A 26,077-nucleotide genomic window follows, 5' to 3' on the forward strand; every position below is an offset into this window, starting at 1 on the left:
GCCATCGTGCAACTGTGTGTTGTAACAGCCATGGCTTTCAGAGATGGTTCCTTTCAAGACATTTCTCTCGCAATTGCTCAGTTTAATAGAATTGTAAGAGGATTCTTGCCTGGAACACTGTTCAATTTGATTACACAGTTCATAAGGAAGGGAGACTTTGATAAAGGATTGATTTATTTGGCGAGTAGTTTGAAATAATAAGCCCCTGCTAAACTTTCTCACCCTGGGGCTTCAACTTTTAATGAGATTATATAAGAGATGAGAGCAGTACATCATTCTGGGCGTGCGCGGGTGCAGTACCTGTTCGGCGTGCTGCTTCCATTGCTGCTGTTCACTTTATTGGCTGCGGTGCTGTTTTTGCTGGCAGCTTTCTGAGCCGCCTGAGATTTGTCCTTGGATTTATCTGTAAATAGACCAAGCCGACATGGACGTCACACAATTATTGTGTCCATACCTACCAAACGAGACAAACTGTGGCATGAAAGAACGTCCTGATAGAGCAGAATAATGCCAAAGCTCCTCTGTTTGGTGCCACAGTGAAGGAGTTATGGCATTTTCTCTTGATTTAAACATGTTCAGCTATTAAGCATGCTGGGAGATTGCAAGAATCCTTCATGTGCCATTGAAAGCTCATTAAGAGTGAAGGAAACACAGATTGGACTTCACAGAAAGTGAATTATTTAAAAACACTTGAAAATGTCCTTTGAGATTTAAGGAGGGGAGGGGGGAGAAAAGAGGCGGCACAATGGTCATTTTTACAGCGGCGTATGAAAAAATGACAAGCTAAAATATTTGTTTATTCGCAATTGCTAATGATTTTACCCCAAAATACAAGATTTTAGATTTTAAAGAGCACTTTGTTGTGTTCACTTTATAAACCGCTCCCTTGTAAATTATGCTCAGAACAATTAATATCACAGCTGCTAACGGGCGGCAGACAGTAAGTAATGATGGGGATTTAACCTCTTCACAGTTATCTTGGAGCAAGCAGGGCTACTTACACCTGCTGGAATGAAACTTAACCATGTTTCACGACAGAGGTGCGTTACTTGAGTTTTTTCCCCAAGCACAGCGTTTTCCACAAAATTGTCTTCTAAAAGGTTGTCACGCTGTTTCCAGCAATTCCAGGCGTTCCTTAACTCAGGCCTTTCCTAAAAGTGGATATACACTACCATTCAGACGCTTTGAGCCAGTATGTTTTTTTTACATTTTAACTGACCAAAAGTGTCAGTAAAGACATTTATAAAGTTACAAGACTTCTATAAAATGCTGTTCTTTCCATTCAGCAAATAATCCTGTCAATAATGTATTCCAATTACCACAGAAATATTGGGCAGCACCATGGTTTCCAACATTGATAATCAGAAATTTTTCTTGAGCAGCAAAGCAGCATATTAAAATGATTTCTGAAGATCATGAGACTGTAGTAACGAGCACAAGAATAAATTACAGTTTACAAAAGATTCACACCGAAAACGGTTATCTTAACTCGTAATATCTCACAATATTGTTCCTTTGATTATTTTTGCTAACTATTTTTATTTTTTTACGGTAGTGAGACTCATTTTTTATAACCCACTTTAGTTTTTTCTTCATAACTTCATCTCCGAGTTCTGCAAGGATATGCTTGGTCACGATGACACTCATCTCTGTTGGATCTGTGACGCTTCATACAGTCAGTGATATTCATGATGCAATCAAGTAGCTGAAAATCAGGACTCAAGACTACACTATAGTAGCAGCTGGAGTCGTGTGATGTACCGAAAGCATCCTGAAGAGGCAGGAGTCACATGACCTGCACTGCCGATGTGATCAATCCTCGCGGTCTACTTGTTTGTGTAAATGGGTCAATGCGAGGCTTTCTTGATCTAATATCTTTCACAGTTTTACCCCAATTCACACAGTAATTGCAATAAGCTCCCTCAGGGTGGCAATTCCCACCGAGAGTGTTGTACACCATGGCAATGTGTTTCATTTTAAATGAGTATCAAGACGTTCTCAATAAATGAACAAACAAGTCCAGATGCTATCCAATCAATTTCTGAAGCTTCGTAGACGAAAGCAGGAAGATTATTCAAATAGAGTCACCTGAGTCCTCGGCGGTGCCCTCCTCGGCTTTTCCAGCGCTGGTGTTGGCAGTGACCGCAGGCTTGCCCGTGTTGCCCGGTCCGTTCTGCAGAGTGCCAGGCGTGGCGCTGCGCACTGGCTGCTCCTTTAGGTGGAACTCATTTTCTGGCACCATGTGCACTTTCCTGCCTTTCAATTGGCCAGAGTAGCTGCAAGTCACACACACGGTTAAAATCACGGCAGATGGTAATGCGAAGTGTGTAATGCTTAAAATCAACTCAAAAACGGATGGATTCAAAAAGAAATCCTCAAGGGGGGCTGTGTTCGCAGAGGAAAGGCTTTATGACTATATTAACGTAACTAGATTGGCATATCTTTGAGAAGCTGAACGCGAGGTCTGGTTTCCCCCCGGTTTCATTTCTTGTTGATTCCAAGAACAGGGCCCTCGTCTGCCCAATAAGCCGAGGTGTGCTGAGAAATCCCACTGGTGGCATGAACGCAACAATTACACGTCAAGAGTTATTACCAATTGTGCAATGAAGATGCCAGTTTAAAAAGAAATCAGTTCCTCATTATGAATAGATGTCTAATCATTTTACAAGCCCGTGAAATTCTCTCGAAAACCATGTGAGCTCCTCAAACTAAACAACATCTCATTTACAAAAGTTTGGGGTCAGTAAGTTATTTTTTGTTTTAGATTTTTTGCTCAGCAGGGCTGCTTTATTCGATTAAAAATGACAAAATAGTACTCTGAATTATTACAAAAGATTGGATTGGATTTTTATGTAATCTTTATGGTCACACTTGATCAAATGAAAGTGTCCTTACTAAAAGTATTCATAAAAAAATACAAAACTATTGGAACAGTAGTGTCCTCAGTGTGATTTCTGGTCCATAAGGTAAGCAGTAAGATGTTGTTACCTTCTAACAAGCTCTACTGATAACATGGCCTTATCTTGACACAACCAGAGCTGAATGGACTGTGTTCATTAGAGGCCAAACCTTCCCTGAATGACTGCACTGAATTATGTCTGAGTTTCCTCCTCAATGACCTAACCACAAACCTCACCCCTTCACGTGCGCCTGAAGTGACCAGCCACTCCTGACCGTCTCCAACCGCACCAGTCTGACACATTTAATCAATCCCACTGCGGAGAGCATGCTGAAAGCGGCAGAAAAGAGCAACGAATAAATCTGCCTTAATGTGGCTAACCTCTGCCAACAGAGACGCCCAGAAACTCCCTGCTGATGGTTGGCGGAGGGGGACTTCCCTTATTACTGATTTATTTCTGCAATGATCCAGTAATGTTTTAAGCCTATCCTGCACATGCACATTGTGAGGGGCAGTGGATTTGTTTGGTCACAGCACCCCTAGCGGTACATTTAGGTAAAGCACTTTAAGTAAGACACAGTAACTGGATTTATGCAGCACTACGAAAAAGATATGCATCACAAAGGGCTGCAGGACAATGGTTATATATTAATCACAATTATTTTGCTAAAAAACAAATTCATAATTAGTCATTTTAATTTCTATAGAATTTTTATATTTTTTTTTTTATAGAACATCAACATGCATGGTTTCTTGCAGATTTAGTCCATGCAAAATTACATTTTCATTTGAGCGGATTATATCTGCAAAAATTGCTTTTCAGAGTGGGTTGGGTTGGCACAATGGAAAGATTAAGTAAACCAAACTGCAAAAATTCATCTATTAAAGAGAGATCTAGTCGGAAATCAGACAGATAATCTAGTAATTTAACTGACCTAAAAAGTTGCTAATGGAGTAAAATATTTTGAACCAAGCTGAATGACGGAGACAAACTGTGGGCCACGTTTCATAACCTTTCTACATATAGTTCTCGGTTCATCGGTCTATAAATAATGCCTACACACATTCTGTAGCCACAAAAAAGCGAGCTCAATTAAAATGTGTTAAAACTGCACTACCACCAGCTAGACTCCTGAAAGTGACCCTCTGAACCCGTGTGGTGAAAGCACTTGAAATGCTGAGGCCAGCCGGCTCTCGGCTCAGTTACCCCATGGCTAACGCATAGAGATCGGGCCTCTTCTCTTTCTCCTCCTGGCAGATCTTGTGAACGCGGCACTCCAGAGCCTGGCCCAGGTTCAGCACCTTGGGGTACCAGGGCAGGATCTTGGTGAGCACGATCAGGATGTTACGGATGTGGGTGTACTCGCCCGTCTCCAGACAGTGAACCGAAGCCTGAGGGGAGAAGAGCAGGATTTACTGTACACGAGGTGTTAACAAAAAGTCACATTTATACAAAGCATTTGAATCAAATCAAGTCACAAGCTATTACTGCCTTCAATTTTAGATAAAACAGTGCATGTCTGTTTTACAAATGAAAATAGTTCCAAAAAAACCCAAAGCACAAAGATTATGCATCTCGGGGCAACACAGCTGTGATTATTTTTTACGAGTTTTTAATGATTCGAGTAAGCCAATGATTCAACTGGTTTGTTTGTGAATGAAGCAGCCATTTGAACAAATTGGTTGAAAGAATGACTGCATTATTTATGCAAAGTTGAATCAAAATATTTCTTTCAAAGGCTGCTACTTTGTAAGTTCAAAACTGACGTGCAATTAATTTGTGATTAATTTAATAAATTACGTAATTTCTCAAGAGACCAAAATTGTATAGTCAATCATTCGTGCTTACTATAAACTACAGTCATCATCAATATTTTCAAGAGGGTTGAAAAGTTTTGAATCACTCAGCTCTACAACACGATAAACATTTTTGTTGTGTGTGGAGTAGAATACTAACTTTAGTCAACTTGTAATGCCATTTGTGGACAACATGCCGGAAATTCTCATAGTCCAGCTGATCGGCTTTGTTCCCTCCGTCGAAACCACTGGCTCGGAAGATAGTCAGGAACCCAGGATAATTGCCACATTCCTAGTGAGGGAACCAGAAACAGACGAGCAGATCACACCAGGCTTCTGAAAAGCATGTTTAACCCAAAACCGCAAAATATACAGACAGAAATCATTTTATCTGGGTTTGTAATAAGTCTATTCTATGTGAAAACGGAAGATGATTGAACTTTAAAGATCAGTTTGCTCCTGACGAACATTTAAACACTCGGATCCTGCAGGGAAGGGACACACTGCCAACTCGTTTTCACAGATAGCAATTTAATGGTGACTAGGACACGCTTGAGACAGCACTGACAGGATAATTAAACAAGAGCCTAAACTGATCGTCAGTGGTGCAAGCACACCATACCTTCTCATAGACGGCCCTGTCGCTGTGCCATCGCGTCACCGTCTCCAGCATGCAGCACAGGAAGCGGCCGTAGCGGCGCGACTCGTTCTCTGTGCAGCTCGCCACCGTGTAGATGATATCAGAGAACACCTAGATGAGCGTGGAGAGAGGACGAGTAGTGCTGCCATTAAACAGAGCCCACTGTTCTCTACCCAACATAATGGAAATACTTCAAACATTCAGATAAAAGCACAAGAGAGCAACACAGAATCCCAGATAAGCGTGTAGCTCTTTGACTGTAGCCACTGGTGCATAAACACAGAGCAAACAACGCCATTAACAGCCCTGCGATAGCACTCTCCGGCAAGAGATTAGCAGAGAGGGGTTGAAACTCCTACATAGTCACATTCTAGCTCTTATTTAACAAAAGGAGGACAAACTAAATGTCTTGGTTTTATGTTTGATTATTTTGGTCAATAACTTGGGTAACAGGGTTGAATAGTTGATATTAATGAATGTAGTCAAATGTGACCCTGGAGCACAAACCAGTCTTAAGTCGCGGGGGTGTGTTTTATAGGAATAGCCAAAAAACATTGCTTGGGTCAAAATTATAAAAAAAAAAATTTTATGCCAAAAATCATTAGGATATTTAGTAAAGATCATGTTCCATGGAGATATTATGTAAATTTCCTACTGTAAATATATTAAAACTTAATTTTGGATTACTAATATGCATTGCTAAGTACTTCATTTAGACAAATTTAAATTTTCTCAATATTTAGATTTTCTTGCACCCTCAGATTCCAGATTTTCAAATAGTTTCTTACAAACCATACATCAGTGGAAACCTTATTTATTCAGCATCTCGAAAAATTGACACTTAAGACCAAAAGTGTAAAAACTGAGAAAATGAAGTTTTGTCTTCCTATCATGCTGTAGAAGGCATCTAAATCACACAACAGGTCATTTATTTATTTTTCACAGTGTGCCAGCTATGAATGTGACACCGCTAAACAGTTTTATTTTTTTTTGGTAGATAAGCACATAATTAGAACTTTCTGTACAACGAGACAAACTAATTCAACAAACTGTCATGTTATGCTGTTGAGGAATTTAAGACTAGACCGGTTTCATATCGCGTTTATGATAGATACACTTGGGAACCTGGGATTTGGGCTTTTTTATTGTTTTAAAAGACACTTGTACTGCAGTGAACTCACTCGGTCGTAGCAGAGCAGGGTGCAGAAGTTGGGCGTCTTCTGCTGGTGCACCAGCTCCACGAAGCGAGCGCAGTAAACGGCATCAATGGCTGAGAAGACGCAGCGGGGGAAGATACAGAGCTGCAGGAACTTAGTGATGGTTTCATTCTTAGTCGATTCTGTGAAGAGAGGGAATACAAGGGTGAGTGAGACGCGTAGAGCCTTTGAGCACTGGAGAGACTGTGAGAGAGTGATCGGAGGACTCACTGGCGAGCAGCCAGTTGTCTTTCTCCAGTTTGAGACGGTGCAGGACTCTCTGCACATGCTCCAGCTGCTTCTTCTCTTCTTCCTGCAGCTTGTCCTGCAGCGCTGTGCAGCGCTCCTTCTCTTTCTTCTTTTTGTTCAGAGGCTGCAATGGAGCAAAGCATTTCATGAACAACAAGAGTCTATATATAGGGTTTTCTTTTTTTGCAGGACAGGTTCAAAGTTCTCATTGTTCAGAGCTGCACTCGTTGAGTTAATGGACTCGCTGAACCAAAAGTTAATGACTCAACAGGACCCAAGAACCGTTACTTCCGTGTGTACTTCTGTTGAAAATGCCAATTTGTAAAGTTCATGCCCTGCTGCTGCAACACAATCCTGCAGGAAACCCTGAGCGGTGTATGGAGCAGAACAGTTCACAAACCCTCTGATACATGGCTTGCCTGCACTGTTGAAGAAGAGAGGCTTTAAAACCATTATTATGAGGCGCAACTACATTTACTGTGGACAGATCATGAGGTCAAAGTGACTGCATACAGTACACTGACAGCATATGCTGTTTATTGTCTTCATTATTCCTGCAAATACAGGCTGTCACTAGAATCACAAAGTTTCAGCAGTTGATTCTAATATGTGTGAAATGTGCAACTGAACAAGTAATTGATAAGTAATAGCTGCTTCCACTTTTACATCATTTTAATACTTCTGATTGGAGCACAGTAACTGATTCTCTTCTCCAGTAAATATGGCTGCTTGATTCATTTCTGACAACAATACAGACAGTGGCACATCTTTTAGGCTGAATTTTCACTTTCAAGCGTCTCACCATCTCCGTGTTTTCATCGATGGCCTTGATCTGCATCTTCAGCTTGTTGACCTCGCGGTCGTAGGCGTTGTGCGGCACCGCCAGGTCGTACATGGTGAGGGACCAGAAGGTGGCGTAGAACTGAGGTCGAAGGTCATCCCACACTTTGGGCAAGTGAAGAGACACGACAGCCTCATGCACTGGGGCCATGATCTGCTCGCAGGCTGCGATGTACTTATGGACCTTCTGCTGCTGCCTGTTGCCCTTCTCTGCCTTCTTCAATTCATCGTACTTGGACTGATGGGAACACAGAGACAGCAGGCAAGCTTTACAACTCACTCAAGCACAACAAACAGCCTGAAGATGAGTGTATGGACGTGGAATTAGGGGGCGGTAAATCTGGTTAGAGGTGAAGAGATATGGGATTAACTCTACACCGCCCTGGAAGAAGGGCTCTAGCGTTGAGGGGAAACACAAAATGAGCTCTCTATGAAATATTCATTGGGCAGGCAGCATCATATAGAGGTTATAATACTGCCAAATACAACAAATAAATCCCAGTTTACTGTAATGCAAGAACTGTATTGCAGCATTACAGCATTCTTTGCACTAATCACACTCTTGACATGAGAAACACCAAACGGCTTTCAAATATTGTTTTGGACAAATTGGTTTACGAAGTTTGTTGTGAGCACTCACCAGAATCTGATGGGCATACATGGGCCGAGAGAGGAAGAAGGCGGCATCGTGTGGTGTGTGTAACTGGTTGCAGAGGACATCCACTGATGGCACCCTTTTGATGTAGTCTTCTGTGCTGAGGTTAGATGCCAAGAAGCCACCAAACTGTACAAGAGTGTCGTGACACTTTGGGGAGGAAGCAGAAAGAGAGGCATTCATCATTAAACACGTCTCTCCACGCTCTTGTCCCAGCCAAATGCAGATGTTCTTAATAAATCCTCAGGTCGCTCATTTATTTGGGGAACTGCGGCTTGCTTTATTAAAGCCATCCATCACGGGCTCTCCATTGGAATCGATGGGATGCACAGAAAAGCAATTTAGTGGGAGCGAGACACTGGGGAGAGATTCCAGAGGAGGCTGGTGGAGGGGAGGGAGGTACGGCCTGACCACCGGGTCAACTCCACAAATGTTCCCGGACAGCTGCTTTACTACCAGACCAAGTTAGAGAGACCTGAAAGGACGTGTCCCTGTGCTTCAGCTGTATGTTTCGGATTCGGTTCGTAACTCGTTGTGCTTTATGTTATTGCATGCAACCTGAAGATTCAGCAGCAGGAGTGTGCTTACACTGAAAAGTAGTTCAGGAAATAAAGTGTTATTGATCTTGGGCTTTCAAGAATCAATATCAGGATTCATCAAGTCATTATTTACACCCAGCCCTAAACTAAGGTTCACTTTTTTTTTTTTTACATGCCGTCAGCCACTTCCTGTCCAAGTCCATTTTCAGACCTGCAGATCATTTGCTTTGTTTAGAAACGGGGGCGTAAATAGCTGCAAAATGCATTTATGCAAGTCACATGCAAGTAAAGCACCTGTTTATGTTCAGGATCGCGCTCATGGCGCCATCCATCAAAATGAATTAAGCTAGCGTTGCACACTAGCTTCCCTGCAAGACAGGACAGCATTTCGGAGGAGATCAATGACATTTCAAAGCACTCAATTGGTTTTGTTTTTCAACCGTGATATACTAACGTGCTCACCCACAGAATCAGACACTGCTGCTTTTTATGCAACATTTCCCTTTATGAATTCTGATACAGCTCTGTTACTTAGTCTGTTGGGTCAAATTGCTATCTAACCTCACCAAAACTGGACAGTTCCACAGTTTGTATTTAATCAGACCTACAGCACCTCATTAAGATGAACTCCAATAATGTGGAATAAAATGAGCTTGGTTATCTGTGAGAACACCCTAAATGACAAATAAATAAATCACAAATCTACATTCTGAGCAATAAAAGTGACACTTGTCCAAGCAAGCATCACTAACAAAATATAAAAAACTTGGGACATTAAATGGCAATAAAGCAAATTTATACAAAAGTTGCTCTAATATTTTTCAGGGTGCTTACGCATGAATCATGCAATCATGCTGAATGCATATTTAGTCTGAGATGAGTCAATCAATGTCTGTGTGCATCAGAGGCGGTGATAGCCGGGCACAGGAGCCCCACACATTCTGCTGATTGTAATGAGCAGCGCACAACTTCCTGCAGTGAGGGAAAAAAACAAAAAAAAACTGTCAAAATTAATAATTAAAAGCTTCCCCACTGATGTCAGGAAAAACGTGTTTCTCATTCACACCACGAGCAATTATTTAGACAATTAGGTATCGCGAGAGGGAATTATTTGCTAAAGGCTCTAATTTGAGACATTGAGAGAAAAAAGTTGAAATAAAGAAAAGGATCGACCGGCGGCATCATTTCGTAGACCCACACAGAATGGAGCTGATGATGTTCGTTTTTAGCACCATCTGCTGTGAATTGTGACATGTCTAGAGAACATGGGGGGGGGCAGTCAATTGGATTACCCAGTGAGTAATTGAGCTGCGCAGCTGCTGAACATGAAAAGCAAACTGCCAGTGTATGTGGGCGGGTGAAAAACACTGAAGTTCTGTACAGCTCCCATGGCTGATGCAGGCCACTTTCACTTCCAAACTGTGACACCAGCAACCATCATTCAGTTTGCTTTGCTTTGGGGAACAGTGACTTCAGTCACTTCATTAAAAAGTCAGTTTCACCAAAAAACTCACCACGCAGCTCTTTTCCCTGCAGGCTGTCGAGCCCATCATATCATTTGTGTGGTACATTCTCAGTTGTTCAAAGCCAAAATCATAGCTTTTTGCAAGGAAAAGACAAAAATGTAATTCCTGGCTCATATTGAGGATCAAAGACTCTGTCTGGATCACAACGTGTGTATATATATATATATATTTTTTTTTTAAAGAAACATCCTTTTTGCGATTGACATTACAAGGAATACTAAATGGAATGTACCAAAACAATTCTTGATAGAGAATATGCATTTTGCAGCACAGGCAGATCATTTTCATCCATTAAATTAGGTGTGTGTTAAAAGATGAGCTCATAATTACAAGTAAAAGTGGGGGGGGGGGGGTACCTCTGAAATGTAAGATATTAATGTAAGAAAATAAGTTCTGAATTTTATCCTTTTTTAAATTATTTCTTCTTCTTTGGTGGAAACAGGCTTCCATACAAAACAGTGTAAAATATTTGATTACTTTTTTTTTCCGTTGCCCACAAAAAGCTATTAGTATGACTAAAGAGGATTTGGACTATCGTACATGAGACATATGAAGTGCTTTAATGGTGTTTTTGTCCTTTCATTCTGGTAAATTACTCGCGCTCCACAAAGGAAAGAAAAATCATGCCGGTTTGGGTAAATGACACTTTGCACTATTACTTTAATAGTTGGCTGACAGAGCTGACAAGTGCCATCGATGTGAGACAGACACTGATGAAGAGTTACGCAATGTTGAAGAACTTCTATTGCATGATGTTTCAGTCATTAACACATGGATTTTTCCTAATTGGCAGCCTTTACCTCATTAAAATCTGATTTTCTTCCTGAACATTCCCCTCCAGGAGCCCTAAAGTCTGACTGTCTATCTATATCATGGCACCATTTTATCTCGTCTGAAAGGTAAACCAGCATCAAACTTGAACGAAACCGTTTTTAAGAAATGTATTTTCAGCGCCACTGCACGAGCTCTGCTGCTTGTCACATTTAACTAGCACTTATATTCTTTTTAGAAACTACAGTGACAGAGTTGAGGGCCGCATGAATCTGAGTCCTCATGGTTTCAAGACCAAGAGATGATTATACCTGATCATAAAGCTTCCCCACGAGTTTGAGATGCTTCTCTCCCCCCTCAGAGAAGACCACCCCGTTCCTCTGCTGGGCCATCAGGAGACACAGCGGTAACGCCAGCTCATGGTCCAGAAGAGCGTCCTTCAGACGCTGAGACGACTTCTTAGTGTTCCTGATCTGTCCAAAGTAGCCACCCTACACACACAAACAATAGGAATTAAATATGATCAAGCAGGTCAATACAGAAGCTGCGCAGACTGAACTAAGTGAAGTAACTCCTGAATTGATTCATTCTGAACATTTACTGTCCCATGTGGTCTCGCTTTAATTGCCTCAGTGTTTTCAAGGAAGCACTGTTAAGCATTACTCCATCTGCAATGCATACACTTGGTGTGTTTGACCTGCTGAGTAGTGCTGGTTTGCAGACTAACAGGATAACATGAACTCTAGCTATACTGCATAACAGGAGCCTTGATTTCCACACGAGCACACTTCTAGCATTCGACACCTGAAACATTGCTGCAGCCCTAATATTGAGCAATAGCATCCATACATTCATAAGCATGACTATGACTTCATGTGTGTTGTACCTCCGCTTTGAGCTGTTCTCCACCCGTCATGGCCTCCAGCTGCTCCACAGTCATTTCATCGGTGATCTCAATTCCTGCCATCTTCTGCACCACCTCCTTCAGGATCAGCAGGTCAAAACTGGCACACCATAAAACATGTGAATGATTAAAGTCTTGATAAAAACCAAAGCTGCTCTTGCTTAATCACACTGGATAAAGGAAACCAAATAAAGAGCTGTGATTCCTATAGAACATCCTCAAATATGGACTGGCGGATCCAGCTCCAGTTTGAACGCACTGGATCCCCATTTTCATTTTTTGTCGGTAATGCACAAGGATATTAGTGTACCCTTTCAAACCTGCAACCCATTTTTTGGTTGCAAGCCAACAAGTGTGAATCAAATTATCAGCCAAAATTAAGACTACTTTGCTATGCTAATTGCAAACTAGAGCATTTCAGATTGACTGTTTTTATATTCAGAGAAAAATCAGCTACTTTAAGGTTAGTTCTACCAAAAATTAAGATTAGCCCATGAATTACTCGCCTTAAAGGCACCCAAGGTGTAAATGGCTGTCTTCTTTCGGACGATTCCAATCAGAGTTATATAAAAAATTGTCTTTGATCTCTCAAGCTGTTTCATGGCACTCAGTGGGTGTTGCAGTGCATCAGTCCAAAAGAAGTTAAAGCGCATCCATTCATAATAAAAAGTGCCTCACACGTCTCTGGGGAATGAACAAAGGCATCCTGTAGCGAATCAATGCATTTTTCTAACAAAAATAAGCATATTTAAAGTGTAATCACTTTAATCTTTCTGTGTACAACTGTTGGCACAAGCTACTTTAAAGTGATTATTAGGTTTTGAATCGCTCATTACAGGAGGACTTTGTTCACCCGCTGGAGCCGTGCGAGGCACTTTATTTTATTATGGATGGATGCACTTTATTTCACTTCTTTTGGACTGATGATGCACTGCAACACCCACTGAATCCCATTAAAAAGCTTAAAAAAAGATATTTTTTTTATATAACTCCGATTGGATCCGTCTGAAAGAAGAAAGCCATAGACACCTTGAATAAAATAAAACATGGGCTAATGGGCTTTAATGAGAAATCACCCCTTACTGTAAACATCATCGTCAGTCAAATCCATTATCTATCATGCATAAGGCCCTTTCACATGTATGAAGCTCAGTCCAGATTTCAGAGCAAGTGCTAGTCTATTCTCTGGTCTGTCAGTGAGGGCTTTAACTGCCTGCCTACACACATCTCTCTGGAGTGTTGAAAGATAACCCACACCTTATTAACACTGCTGTTTACACATATGCAGAACAGCCTCACATGAAGCCGTGCAGGGAAATCTCAGACAAGCACTGCGATAAACCACTTCATTCCAAAGAAATGCATGATTTTAACTGTTAATTGCTGCAGATTAAATATATTGGGCATCTGGAATAGAGTGAACCAGTGTTGCAAACAGCATATTTTAACCCTGCTGTATAAAATGTCCTGTATATAAAAAGTCCTAACATTGAATAAACTCACCATTCATCAAGAAAATAAAATAATCTGTTTAGATACTGAACACTTGGAATGAAGGGGTTAAATATTGTCTTAACATTCATTAAATTGCAAAAAGTATAAAATGTCTTCTTGAACTTTCAGGATATACGCTATGTTTTGAAAAACAGCAAGTTTCTACAATATTTAGTAGTAGCTTATCGGTGGTGACTGTCAGTTTATGTGCATATGACATAAATGTACGAAAAAAGTCAATTAAAGATGTAATCAAACAGATGATGAACACTATTAACAGCAATTATTATATGATGCAATCACACTTGCGGCAAAAGTTTTCTTTTTTTTTCAGAAAAATAAGAAAAATTTACAAAAGAAATGTATAGCGGGAGTTATATGTTTACCGTACATACAGTTTACAAAATCTGCAAAAATGTTTACATTAACAAAATCCCGGGTAATCCATTCCACTCAACAAAAGTTTGAATATATATATATATATATATATATATATATATATATATATATATATATATATATATATATATATATATACTGTATTTTCCGGACTATAAGTCGCACTTTTTTTCATAGTTTGGCTGGTCCTGCGACTTCTAGTCAGGTGCGACTTATTTATCAAAATTAATTTGACATGAACCATGAGAAATGAACCAAGAGAAATGAACTAAGAGAAAACATTACCGTCTCCAGCAGTGAGAGGGCGCTCTATGCTGCTCTCTCGCGGCTGTAAACGGTAATGTTTTCTCTTTGTTCTAAATAAATGCGACTTATAGTCCAGTGCGACTTATAAATGTTTTTTTCCTCATCACGTATTTTTGGACTGATGCGACTTATACTCAGGTGCGACTTATAGTCCGAAAAATACGGTCGGTGTGTGTGTGTGTATATATATATATATATAGTCAGTCCACAAGACAAAACATTAGCTGAATGTATTAAAAGGACCCTGTTCAACAGTTTATATATGCCAGATACTGCGTGTCTTTACCTGGATCATCACACCTGTTTCTGTGCTTCGTAATAAGAGTTCGTAATGTCTATTTTTTATAGTGACATGACCAGTTTTAATGAAGCGTGGGCTAAAAACACCACAGTGACACTTTAAAGAGCAGGAGACACTCAAGAACAGCAAACATGCGAGCGTACCTCTTGCCTGCTTTCAGCTGGTTGGTCACATACTGCAGAAGACCAGCTAACTCGATGGGATACTTCCTGAAAACCGCTCCACAAAGACTAGCGAGACCTAGGGAAAGGTGTGATGATAATATCATAGGAAAGAGCATTAATATCTGTGAGGGCAAGTCAAGAATGTCACGCATTTGTGCTCCAAACTGGCTTCCGGACACTCTCCAGCAGCAGGGTCAAACCATTTCAAGAAGTGACATTAACCGTCCATTAAGAAAGTTCAATTTATTCTGCGTTTTAGAGGAAGGGAGGAAACGTGGCACTCACTCTGCAGCCATGATGAAATGGTGGTGTCATCGTGCTTCATCTTCTCTTTCTCTGGGTTGGCTAAAGCTTCAATAATGCAATCTGCCCACACGGTCAAGGGCTCAAACTCACCACGTCTCGCTCTTTAAAGATAACACTCCCGCTTTAAGCACCAGACACTGCTCAGACTATTACTCATACGGGCAGACATTGTTTTGGCATGTTCAAAAGAAATGCTTTTCACCCTCATTTTAAACACACACAGCTGTCAGCTTCAGTGATGATGAAGTCCAGGTGAGCGATTACATGCTATTTTAATCACGCACACATTATGGGACTTTCGAGGAGATCAGCAAGTTCCTGGGAGAGCTGTTATTAGCGGAGGGGGAAGATTATTAAACAGTGGGAGTGTAATTATAACAGCCGTCTGAAAGGATACAGGCCAGCACATCATAGTTGAGGGAGGTGAGGTATTTGAGAGAGTCCACCACTGGAGTTATGAGGTTATCATACCACTGGATCTGAGACAGGATCTGAAAGAAAGGACAGCAGCATTACATTCATTAACTCTCTCCTCCTACATACATCTTTAGTTTTATTCCTCTGAGGAGAAAACTGATTTTTGCTGCTAAAACTCATGCGGTGCTTTTGGCAATGTAATCATTGTCACACAGATTTCTTGGGTTTAAGGATTTGTTAAAATCACTGCCCTCAAGAATGAGGAACAGAGCTCAATCAATCAATAATCAGTTTTACCAAACATTTCCAATATTTAAGCATTTTTCCTTAATCATAAATAAAACCAAAACCAAAGTAATACATGCAATACAAATCAGTTCTAAATAATGGTTATTAGAAATACATCTATGTAGGCCAAAATAATTAAATTAGTATTTTAGCACTTCTGGTTCTGTCTTCCTGAAGTCAGTGGCTTTTTGGTTAAATGTCTGAAAACACAAGATATTTTATATCTTATTCTAAAACACAAGCTACATCAGTAATGCCCCCTTTAAGATTTTTCTTTCTTTCTTTGAATTTTCTTGAAAAAGCTGGTTGCTAACAAATGCCTAATGGGACTACAGAAGTTGTCAGGGACATTAAACATTACAGTGAACAGGCAAACTAGTCATTATGTTTATAGTCACACTCCTGCAAACTAGGGCTGCATGATGTGTCGTTTAAGCATCGATATCGCGATGTAACAATCAACGATAGTCACATCGCAGGATGTGCGATGTAGGCTGCCGTAGTTGATCCGTCACTGTACGTTACGTAACTGTACGGGCCAGCTGCTCCCTGGCCCTTGACGAATGTGATTCGCGGATTAATTGCACAGCTTAACCATCATGGAGTGAAAGTTTTATCATTTGCATGTCTTTTTTTAGGTCCTGTCAGTTTAACAAGGGAAGAGAGAGAGCGCGCGAGCACGAGAGAGAGAGCGAGCAAAAGAGAGCGCGAGAGAGAGAGAGAGAGAGAGAGAGAGAGAGAGAGAGAGAGCGCGCCCAGGCCGCACGCTCACTGTCTTCAAACAACACAAGCGCTGTCTTGCTCTCTCTACCTCGCGCATATTAATCAATTGACACGATGGTGTCGATGTTTAAATCATTTAAAATGAGAATGTAAGTGTGCTCACCCCATTTTTGTTTGTAAGAAAAAATTTAATTAGATTTCATATCGCAATATACATCACAGAAAAATGTAATATCTCAATATCATTTTTTCCCAATATCATGCAGCCCTACTGCAAACTACTCTAAAGATCATTGCACACCGAATCAAATTTTGTCCAAAGTTTTTGCACATTAAAAAAGCAGTAAGATCTAGGGCTGGACGATTAATCGAAAAGTAATTGAAACTGAAATTTAGAACCTCTAACCGACGTAATTTTCCCATGTCGGTTATTTCCTGTTAATACTTCCCCCTTAAAAGCGTGTGTAGCCACATGATTCTACCAGTCAGTGGCATAAAAGCAAAACACGGAGGTGAACGCCGGTTCAACACATAGTTCCGGCGCGCGAACGGTGAGCCTTGAGTCTTCACTAAACTTTGTCAGTTGTATTTGTTTTATGGTTTGGACGTTCAAGCGATTAGACGATCGGATGTGTATATCGAGCTACCATGTTCGCGCAGCTGCATTGTGGCACGAAAACTCATAGCTGTGAAGATCGCGCGCAGAGAGGAACGCAGTTGTCAGTGCTGTCCTGTGATTTTTCACTAAAGTATCTTAGAATCTCAAAACTTGTATCATATTTTTCTACTTTTGAAGGAACTAGGCTATTTACAACCCCCAGCTTCACAATAATATAGAGATGACTAATTCACAAATGCAATCACTCGTACTGGTACTGTTTACCTTTAATCTTTATCTGATCTTTATTTATCTCTTACACCGAGCAATAATATGTAAGAAATGTTATGAACATAGATAAAATAACTGCTGATAGTGAGCTATGATCGTGCTTTAAATAGGAGAAAATATCCCCTTTAATAGTCGATCTCAACCGTCTGGCCGAGGCCAGTCTAAGAAGACGCTCAGGACAGTTGACAGAACGCTGCTGCGTGTCGTCATGAAAGCGTATCATTTTCACGTGTTATTAAGCCTTGCCACTTGCCAAATGTAACCATTCAAAAGACTTTAAAGCATTCAAACACAAGATGCGGAAAAGCTGAACTGAGCAGCTGGTTACTCGTGCTGTGCTCGGTGCGCACACAGAGAGAGAGCCGCGTCTCACAGACAGCAACACTTAACCGACCTCTCGTTTGAGAAGTTTTCCTTTAAGCTCCTCCTGCACCTCAACGAACAAAAACAAATCGCAGTTTAAACAAACGGAAAAGGATGTTTAAGAGCCCACTTCAGCACCGCGGTGTTCTGGCTCACGCAGAGAGAGGCATCTCAAAACACTTGAACACCGAATTTGTCTGTTTTTGCTCTTGTACTTAAACTGTCAGTTATGTCTTAAGTTAAAGTAAACAGTTGAGAAAAAAATTGTATGTGTATTATATTGGATGCATTCATTGTCTCTTAAAGTGACCATGCCTAATAAGGCTTGGGCGCCGCGTTGTACAACTAATATAATATTTCAACCTTTATTCATTTTCAACCAATGTGGTTGAAGTTTTTACAGTATACAAAAATAAAGAGGCAAAGAAGATTATTTTACTATGGTAAATAAGAGTTTACGATAGCGCTTATAATTAAATCACAGTAGCCACAAATTTACAGTTTTCTGAGACGTCATGAAATGTTCTTTAGCATCACAAACCATAAGATGTAGTCAGGGTTCTGCTATGGTTTAGCATGGTTTCCAGAGATCTGGAGCTGATTCGGGGTAGCTCGTTGGTCTGTGACTGTTGTCTCGGGGGGCGCTGTCTTTTAAGGGGCCATTCACATATCGCGTCTTTTGCGCGCTCAATTTCGTTATTTCCAATGTAGGCGCTCATAATGGAAGCGACGCGGTCGCGACGTGCATGTGAAAACAGGCGCGCCCGCACCACATTAGTTAAAAACAGTTAGTTAAAAACATCTCAACTTTTCAGAATGCCGTGGGTCATGTGACAAAAACTAACCATTCAGCTTCATCCTTTCCCGTAACAACATTGAAAGCTCAGCTAAGATAAAGGAACAGCTGATCATAGGTGTATATCAGGGCTCCAAACAAAAAAATCGAGTAAGGAGCCCTTGGCTCCTATAAGAAAAAAACTTAGGTGCCAAATGATTTTCTTAGGTGCCAAAGAATAAACATGTTTTATGTGTTTTATTTAAATTATTTATTTTACATTTTAACTTTTTAATCATACTGACGTGTTTATGTCTCATCTTTTCTTGACTTTATCAGCATTTTAATCCATCTTGTAGATGACCTGGGAATGAAGGTTCACTTAAAGTGGGAGCTAAATGTCTTTTCCAACTTGAAATATACAGTCATGTGTTGTTTATTACACAAAATCTGTACCAATATCATGGACCATAAGCATCACTTGGCCCCTGAGTATAGTTTGGGGTCCTCCTCAATGCATCCTGTAAATGTTGTCATACTCTCTTAAAAATAAAGGTGCTTCATGATATCATAGAATAACCTTTTTTCCTGTCTAAATGGTTTAATAAAGAACCTTTAACATTTGAAGACAATAACAGATTATGAAAAGGTCAGAAAGAGATTGTTCTTTAAAGAGCCTTTGACTGAATGGTTCTTTGTGGAACCAAAATTGTTCTGTGAAGAACCTTTTAAGCTCCTTTATTTTTAAGAGTGCATGTCTTTCACACTTTCAGTCTGTTTTTCTTAATTAGTCAAATTGAATTTTATAGGAGGAGTTCAATCATGTAGACAAAAGGTTAAGTAAAAATATTAAAATTCAATAGCTCATAAATATAGCAAAATGCTCCTCTTTATAGATATTTTTCTAGCTGACTGATGAGCTTGTGGACACCGAAAGGTTACTGAGGTTAATATTATGTTGCAATGTTTACAAGCTTTATACGTTTTCCGCAGTTTGAACTGTGTTGTACTGTAGAATCTCTTATAAAATAGCCTACCTTTTGATGTTAATTCATGTTCATTATGTACTCTAGTAGTAAAGAGCAAGGTATGATAGGTTCACGTGCTGCTTGAACTGAGGCACTACTCGCGATTGCACACACTGGATGCGTGGCGCAGCCGCGCAAGCGTCTCAGCCGCGTGGCGTGTCCGTTTTTAATTCGGCTCCCATGTTAACAGGTTAGAGCTTGCAGACTGCCTGCGTGAGACGCGCGTCTCAGGTGCGGCTTGAGCCTCGCGGAAAACGCTGCTAGAAATAGAACCGACGCCTATTTTTCACGCGACACGTGCGCGTGTTGGAAGCGTTTCCAGGCAAAATATAATAGGAAAATATGTTTATATGTCATTTTGTACACAAATACATATTAATTCATGACATTTTGATGTTTGAAAGTCTATAGGTTGACATTAAGCACCAAAACTGTATTTATTGTTTGAATTTTGTTATGAATTTGGAATAATTTTAAAGCTGAAACTTTGTAAATTAAAAAGTAACAAAGCACAAAGCTTTTTGCGATTACTGGACGGCAAGTGCACTTCAAATAATGAAGTTCATGCATTAACAGAACACAGACTAAGATCTTGTTAAGAAGAAGCCTTATAATTATAAACGAAAACAGTTAACGATATTGCCAATATCCACACAGATGACAGCTTTACCTGTTGTAGTTTGTTCAAGTTATGAACGAAATAGACGCTGTTTTTCTGCACTTTCTCTTCAAGTCTCCATTTCTCTCTCTCGCGCGCGTTTTTCAGGTGTGTGCCAGTGCTGCTGCGCGGCAGATGAGGACTGTTTAAAACTCTTTCTCTCAATGCGCGAACGTAACAAAAGATGTGAATGCAAAACAATCAGGAAAAAAGGCATTACATGCAATTTTTTAAGAGATAGCATGTAAATACATAGGCCTAGTCGCCAGTGGCGACCTCAGCAAAAAAACTTCACTCGCATTTTAATATTTATGGTCGCAAATGCGACCGTTTTAGTCACAGTTTGGAGCCCTGTATATGGATTGCCATTTTGAAATAAATTTAGTAGCAGAGCTACTGCAAACGAGTTTTAGTGCTGCAAATCCATTTATCCTTACTTCAGCCGCTACGGGTGACCATACCAATAACTTGTAATCTTTACAAGAATATCAGAATCATGCAATGAGCAAGTCTGCGTTTATTAGACACTTAATAATATCACATCAGTTTGTACTTTTAGAATCAGCAAATCTGCTGCGGTCGTTCCATCACATCTGCAGCAGAGACCTGAACCAGGAAGTTGGTCACAGATCACACGGTAACCAGTTAAACCGTAACACCGGAGAGCGCCAGGATGTTTTCCTCTGAGGTGCTCGTGCATCGCAGTTGTACTGCCGTGGTACACCATATCGGTTTTAAAAAGGGTACAAAGGGCCATTTTATTTGGCCTCTGTTTAAAGTATTCCCATACTTTTGATAACAGTGGTCTCTGTTTTTGTGATAGAATGCAACTTTCTCCATTCCCAGTATGCCATTAAGCGAGATGTAAACAGTGTGATGCGTCGACGCATTTCACGCACGTCGACGTATTTTTGTAGTCGACATAATCGATGACATCGTCACGTCGTTGCAGCACTAGCAGAGACCTCAACTCAAACTTTCCAAAGTTAGATTTTAAATGGTGGTGCGTTCATTTATAGCTGAAATTTAACTTTTTACATCTGATGACTAGATTTAGATTGGATTTTGCAATAATCCAAAAGCCAAAATAATTTATTTTTTTGTCTACAAAAATAGATAATCACTGCAGCGATCAATATTGGTCAATATTAGTCAAATCGCTAAACTTGTCTTTGCAAACACTACTAATTATATTTCACTGGTCATGTAGTATAATACACTGCCCAATTAGCTCAGGGACATTGATTCTAGGAAACGCTTTTGATATTGATTTCATGTTGAACTGTGGTGAGTGTTTGTTCAGAGGTACTCTCTCGGCGCTCATAAAATGAGGAAATGCTTAAGAGACGCGCAGTCCTCAGCAACTGAATCAGAGCTCATTTCAGTCTTTTATTTCACCACTGAATCTTCAGAATATTTTTTCAGAAATGCTAATGCCGAAGTCAGCCACTTGCAAATCTGAAGGCGTGCACAACAGAACAAGACTCCGCTTCACTTCTTCAGAACAAACCCAGCAGAAAGCAGCATCCCGATGAAAACTTTCTGGAACACGTGAAGGCATGAGTTCCTTACATTCGATGGAGACTAATGTGATTACAGCTAGCCTGCTGACTAACACAGCCTACATTTAACTTCCTGATCATGCTCTCGGTCTGATGTTGGGCATTAGGCCACTGGTCTGAGCTTTTTAATCTTGGGAGCAATGAAAATTGATGGCACACTGCAGATTATAAAGTAGCCCTGTAAAAGCATGTCATTAGCCTAGCAGACCATTAAAGCCGTCACAAGCAATAAAATACTCACATAATCAAAGAGAATGGTGGGGTTACTGTGGCTTAACTTTCCAATCTGCCTTCCTGAGGGCTTCACGTTCTCCTTAGTCAGTCGTCTGGGGGGAAAAACAGCCAGAGAGAAGGTAAAAACAAGAAAAAGTGGCACAGATATACCAAAAAGGGATAATTATTAACACGTACACTCACCAGGGACTAAAACAGGCCTGTTAAATGGATCTAATTACTAATCAGCAGACATTTGGCTGAGCATAGGTAAAAGCTATATCACTACAGCAGGGGTCACCAACCCCACTCCTGGAGATTTCAGCCCCAGTCCCAAGCAAACACACCTGGACCAGCTGATCCAAGGGTTACTGGATGATTACAGGCAGATGTGCTGCTGGGGCAGGACTGGACCTGAAGTCTGCAGGATGGTCAGTAGGCCTCCAGGAGCAGGGCTGGAGATCCCCGCTCTAAAACACACATTTATTTGTAACTTCAAGGCATTATTAGTAATGGATGCTGCATGAAGCTTTGAAATCTAAGTTTCTTGTTTTTTAATTTGCCTAGTTTGACAAGACCTGTCTACAGGCCAGCTCACACCAGCAGGTAAACTCAACATTCACAGCCTTGTTGTGTTAGAACTAGTGCTGTTAATCGCTTACAGAAAAAAATTGTTCAATTACGATTTCATTCCTTTTTTTTTTTTTTATCACTGGGCATTACAATGACAAAACTGTTCTCTAGATATCAGCCATATTAAAATGTCACAGTTATTTTTGCTGGAAACAGTTGAAATGGTTTAAATATTAAATATCCAATAATAAAAAAAAACTAATTGTTAACTACTTGTTAACATGGCCTCCCAGTGTTGTGAATTTATGCAAGAGTCAAACCATGACAGGCGGCAGACGGCTGTCCGTGTCCCGTCTCGCTCGTGTTTTATGAGTCTTCACGCCTCTGTACTGATTTCTTATCACACATGCCAGCAGGCGCATGATGGACTGTCACGTGAAGCGCACTGCCTTTCGGGCTGTTCTTATAACACTGTGTTTTCCAACAGACTAGCAGAGCTGCATTGTCTGAAGTGTGGCACAAAAGAGCCAATTAAAAAGTCAATTAATAAAGCAGCTGGGGGAAAAAACACCCTCACACAAACACTGGGGGAGGGCACAGAGCCAGTGCTGGCATTGTGAAGATTTCATTCCAGTTTGAGTCGACAGGAGCAGCCAACTGGGGAGCCATGACGGTGTCATTGGTCTTAAAGGAGTCATGACCCACAATTTTCACTTTTCCACGAGAATCAATGTATGTTATGATTGCCTAACGATTATACACTGGCCGGGAAGCCGATATTTAAAAGTAAAGCGTTTGTTTACCTCAGGGTTTGTAAAATAGCCCACGAGCACGCGCACTCAAATACGAGATTTTGATTTCTTCCTCGTCTTGACGTCAAGACGAGGCAGGATAAACCATATATGGACACCGCAGCAGGAAGCTCGCCCTTCCCCTCTCCCCCTCATATTCAGTCGAGAAAGAGTTGCTCTGTGGTTGACTGCCAGAATCAACATGTAAATGTGTTTTCTCTACCAAGAATGGACCTAGCTATCAGAGACCAGTGGATTAAATTAATTTTTAATGACGCGGTTCCTTCAACCCTTCCACTGGTTTATCGTTACGTGTTTGTGCTAAACATTGTACGCCGAAATCCTTCACAAATTTGGGGCAATATCAGGCGAAGTTGGCATCAAATCTCTGGAAAAGCTCCATTCCAACAAAATTGCTGGCAATTGAAACGGTAAGACTGTGTTTTTATTGCTCTACTGTGTGTAACAAACAGCATAACTGCTAATGCGGCTATTGTATGCTATTGCATCTGTCACTAGACAAATAAACGAAAGACTTGGTGAAGTAATTATGTTCCCTGTAAACGGACTGCAAAAACGGACTTTTGACTGCATTATAAAGATTTCTTAATTCAGAATATGATCAAGATTGCGTAGGTTGATGTGTTCGGGGAATTTGCCAGTTAATAGTAACATTTAAAGCCCCTTAAATGAACGAAATGACTCGGAAAAAAGATCGAACAAAAGAGTCAGACACACTATCGTTCAATGAACGCGTCCAGGCACAACTCTGGCGGGAGTATTAGCTTCGAGGTATGGGGAATGGCTGCTAACGTACTTTGCACAAAACAAATGACTGAGATCATCATGAATTCGGTTATTGTTTATTATTGCCTAACGCTTATGAGGCGCCGTCTAGTTTGTGTGTGTGCTCACGTCTTATATTTGTGTGTGTGCTGTGCTCACGTCTTTATGTGCGTGGATAGTTCATATACATGTATGTGTGACTAGTACTTAGTATATATGCAAGCGTGTTTCTTATGTGTGCGTGAATGAAGTTTGATTTAAGCCCTAAACGGCGCTGTCCGGGAAGCCGGTCGCGTTCATTCACAACTTGCGCCATGATGTCAGTTTGTAATGATATGCTAAAGCGTTACCTGCGTTGTTTTGTAAGAAATTTCCCCTGCGTTTATTATGGGTTGCTCAATAGCGCGATATGTGGTATTACCGCCATTTTTTTTTTTTTTTACATACCTAATTTATCCTGATTTTGCTGCATACAAAGCTCTATCGTTGAGTTATGTAGCATATTTTTTTGCTTTTTTAACTGACAGAGAGACACGTTTTAAAATTTTTGTTTATTGTTAAATGCCAAACAGCAACAAGAACATGCGTTTTCCAATACATTTTTTTTTAAGAAATCAAAGAGTTCTAACATGTATTACATGTATTTGCGCGCGACTTTGGAAAGCACTGGAAATCTAGACGGATTATCGCGCCACCACTGGCCCACCAGGACAGTGGATTCGCATTGGTGTCAATGCACTCCTCGTTATCTGCTCACACTCTCTTGGGTATGGGCACTGACGCAGAGGTTGTCCGTGACTTCAGCAGGTATGCCTGTATTTTAAAGATTTCGCAAAGGCTTCAGCTACTCCTAACTGTCGGCCGGTCTCAGCTGTTCTTTTTGATGTTGCTCCGCGACCTGATGCTTGAGGGGGCAGCTGCGCTGGATGACAGTGGACACTCTGAAACGCTTACCGCGAAAAACACTTAACATGGCTTAATGCACTAAGACAGTGATATTAACAGACCAAACTCACTAAACATTATACTAATAAAGCAGTATACGATGTACAAAAAAAAAAAAAAAAAAACAGATGAGCCCTGAATATGAATGCAAGTCGTTTAATAACACGTTAAGCCTTATGATGGTTTTCTATGAGAGGAAAAGGCTTAACGTGTTATTAATCGCGTTGAATTCATATTCAGGGATCATGTAATTTTTTGTAGATAATATACTTCATTAATATGATGTTTAGTGAGTTTGGTCTGTTAATATCACTGTATTGGTACATTAAACCACGTTAAGCGTTTTTCACGTTAAGCGTTTTAGAATGTCCTGATGACCTCAAATTAGATGTATTGCCGCGTCACAGGAACCTTTTTGCAGCACATTTTGCATATCGGCTCATCTATATTCGCTGGCTCGCCCTTTTCATTGGGTTGAAAGCCAAAATGTTCCCAAACTGGCGACGTGACATAAGGTTTTGGGACGAGATCGAGCGCCTCCCATCGTTTCGGCCGGCCTATTCAAAACAAACGAAGCACCATAAAGCTACAACGGCTCGCGAGAAAATGACAGTCGTAACGATATTGTATCATTAATTTATTTAACATTAAATGCACAGTGACAAATTGAAAAAAAAACAAGACGGCCACGGCCTAATAAAAAATAAAAATAAATAAAAAAAACTGAACACTGCGGTTGCTCTCTTTCCTCTGTGTTTTGCTTGTCAGTAGCGCGGTATTACAATATTGCGGTTATCGCAACAGCCCTATTAATAAGGGAGCCCTGTGTGTGCTCCTGATCATTCCCTAGGTCACATCAGGTGGCCTAATTGGTTAGCTTAACCTTCAGAGCATAATTAACAAGCTCTAATGCTGTAATCTTCTGATACCCAGAAGTCTAATAAAGCTCAGATCAACCACAGGACATCAGACGCCTCACTAGTATGTGTCTACCATTTCTACATAACACACTTTTGGCAATCTAATAAGTCAAGAAAAAAAAAATATATATATATTCTCTCTTCAACGATTCTTAATATG

The 26,077-nt window shown here is 40.5% G+C and overlaps 1 protein-coding gene across 4 annotated transcripts in view; it reads right to left on the minus strand.

Moving 5' to 3' along the window:
- Positions 1-26,077, minus strand: part of thoc2 (THO complex 2) — a 68,878-nt gene that overhangs the window by 9,910 nt on the left and 32,891 nt on the right. For all 4 annotated transcript variants that reach the window (XM_059522169.1, XM_059522168.1, XM_059522166.1 and 1 more), the window contains exons 16-30: positions 21,931-22,015; positions 15,384-15,477; positions 14,966-15,046; positions 14,660-14,756; positions 11,999-12,116; positions 11,424-11,603; positions 8,262-8,426; positions 7,584-7,859; positions 6,764-6,905; positions 6,518-6,675; positions 5,319-5,447; positions 4,857-4,988; positions 4,107-4,291; positions 2,089-2,276; positions 301-403 (exon numbers count right to left, since the gene is read on the minus strand). In XM_059522169.1, coding sequence (XP_059378152.1) covers positions 301-403; positions 2,089-2,276; positions 4,107-4,291; positions 4,857-4,988; positions 5,319-5,447; positions 6,518-6,675; positions 6,764-6,905; positions 7,584-7,859; positions 8,262-8,426; positions 11,424-11,603; positions 11,999-12,116; positions 14,660-14,756; positions 14,966-15,046; positions 15,384-15,477; positions 21,931-22,015 — 2,133 coding nt within the window. The remainder of the gene's footprint in view (positions 1-300; positions 404-2,088; positions 2,277-4,106; positions 4,292-4,856; positions 4,989-5,318; positions 5,448-6,517; positions 6,676-6,763; positions 6,906-7,583; positions 7,860-8,261; positions 8,427-11,423; positions 11,604-11,998; positions 12,117-14,659; positions 14,757-14,965; positions 15,047-15,383; positions 15,478-21,930; positions 22,016-26,077) is intronic.

Source organism: Carassius carassius, chromosome 33, assembly GCF_963082965.1.
Source record: "Carassius carassius chromosome 33, fCarCar2.1, whole genome shotgun sequence".
NCBI lineage: Eukaryota > Metazoa > Chordata > Actinopteri > Cypriniformes > Cyprinidae > Carassius > Carassius carassius.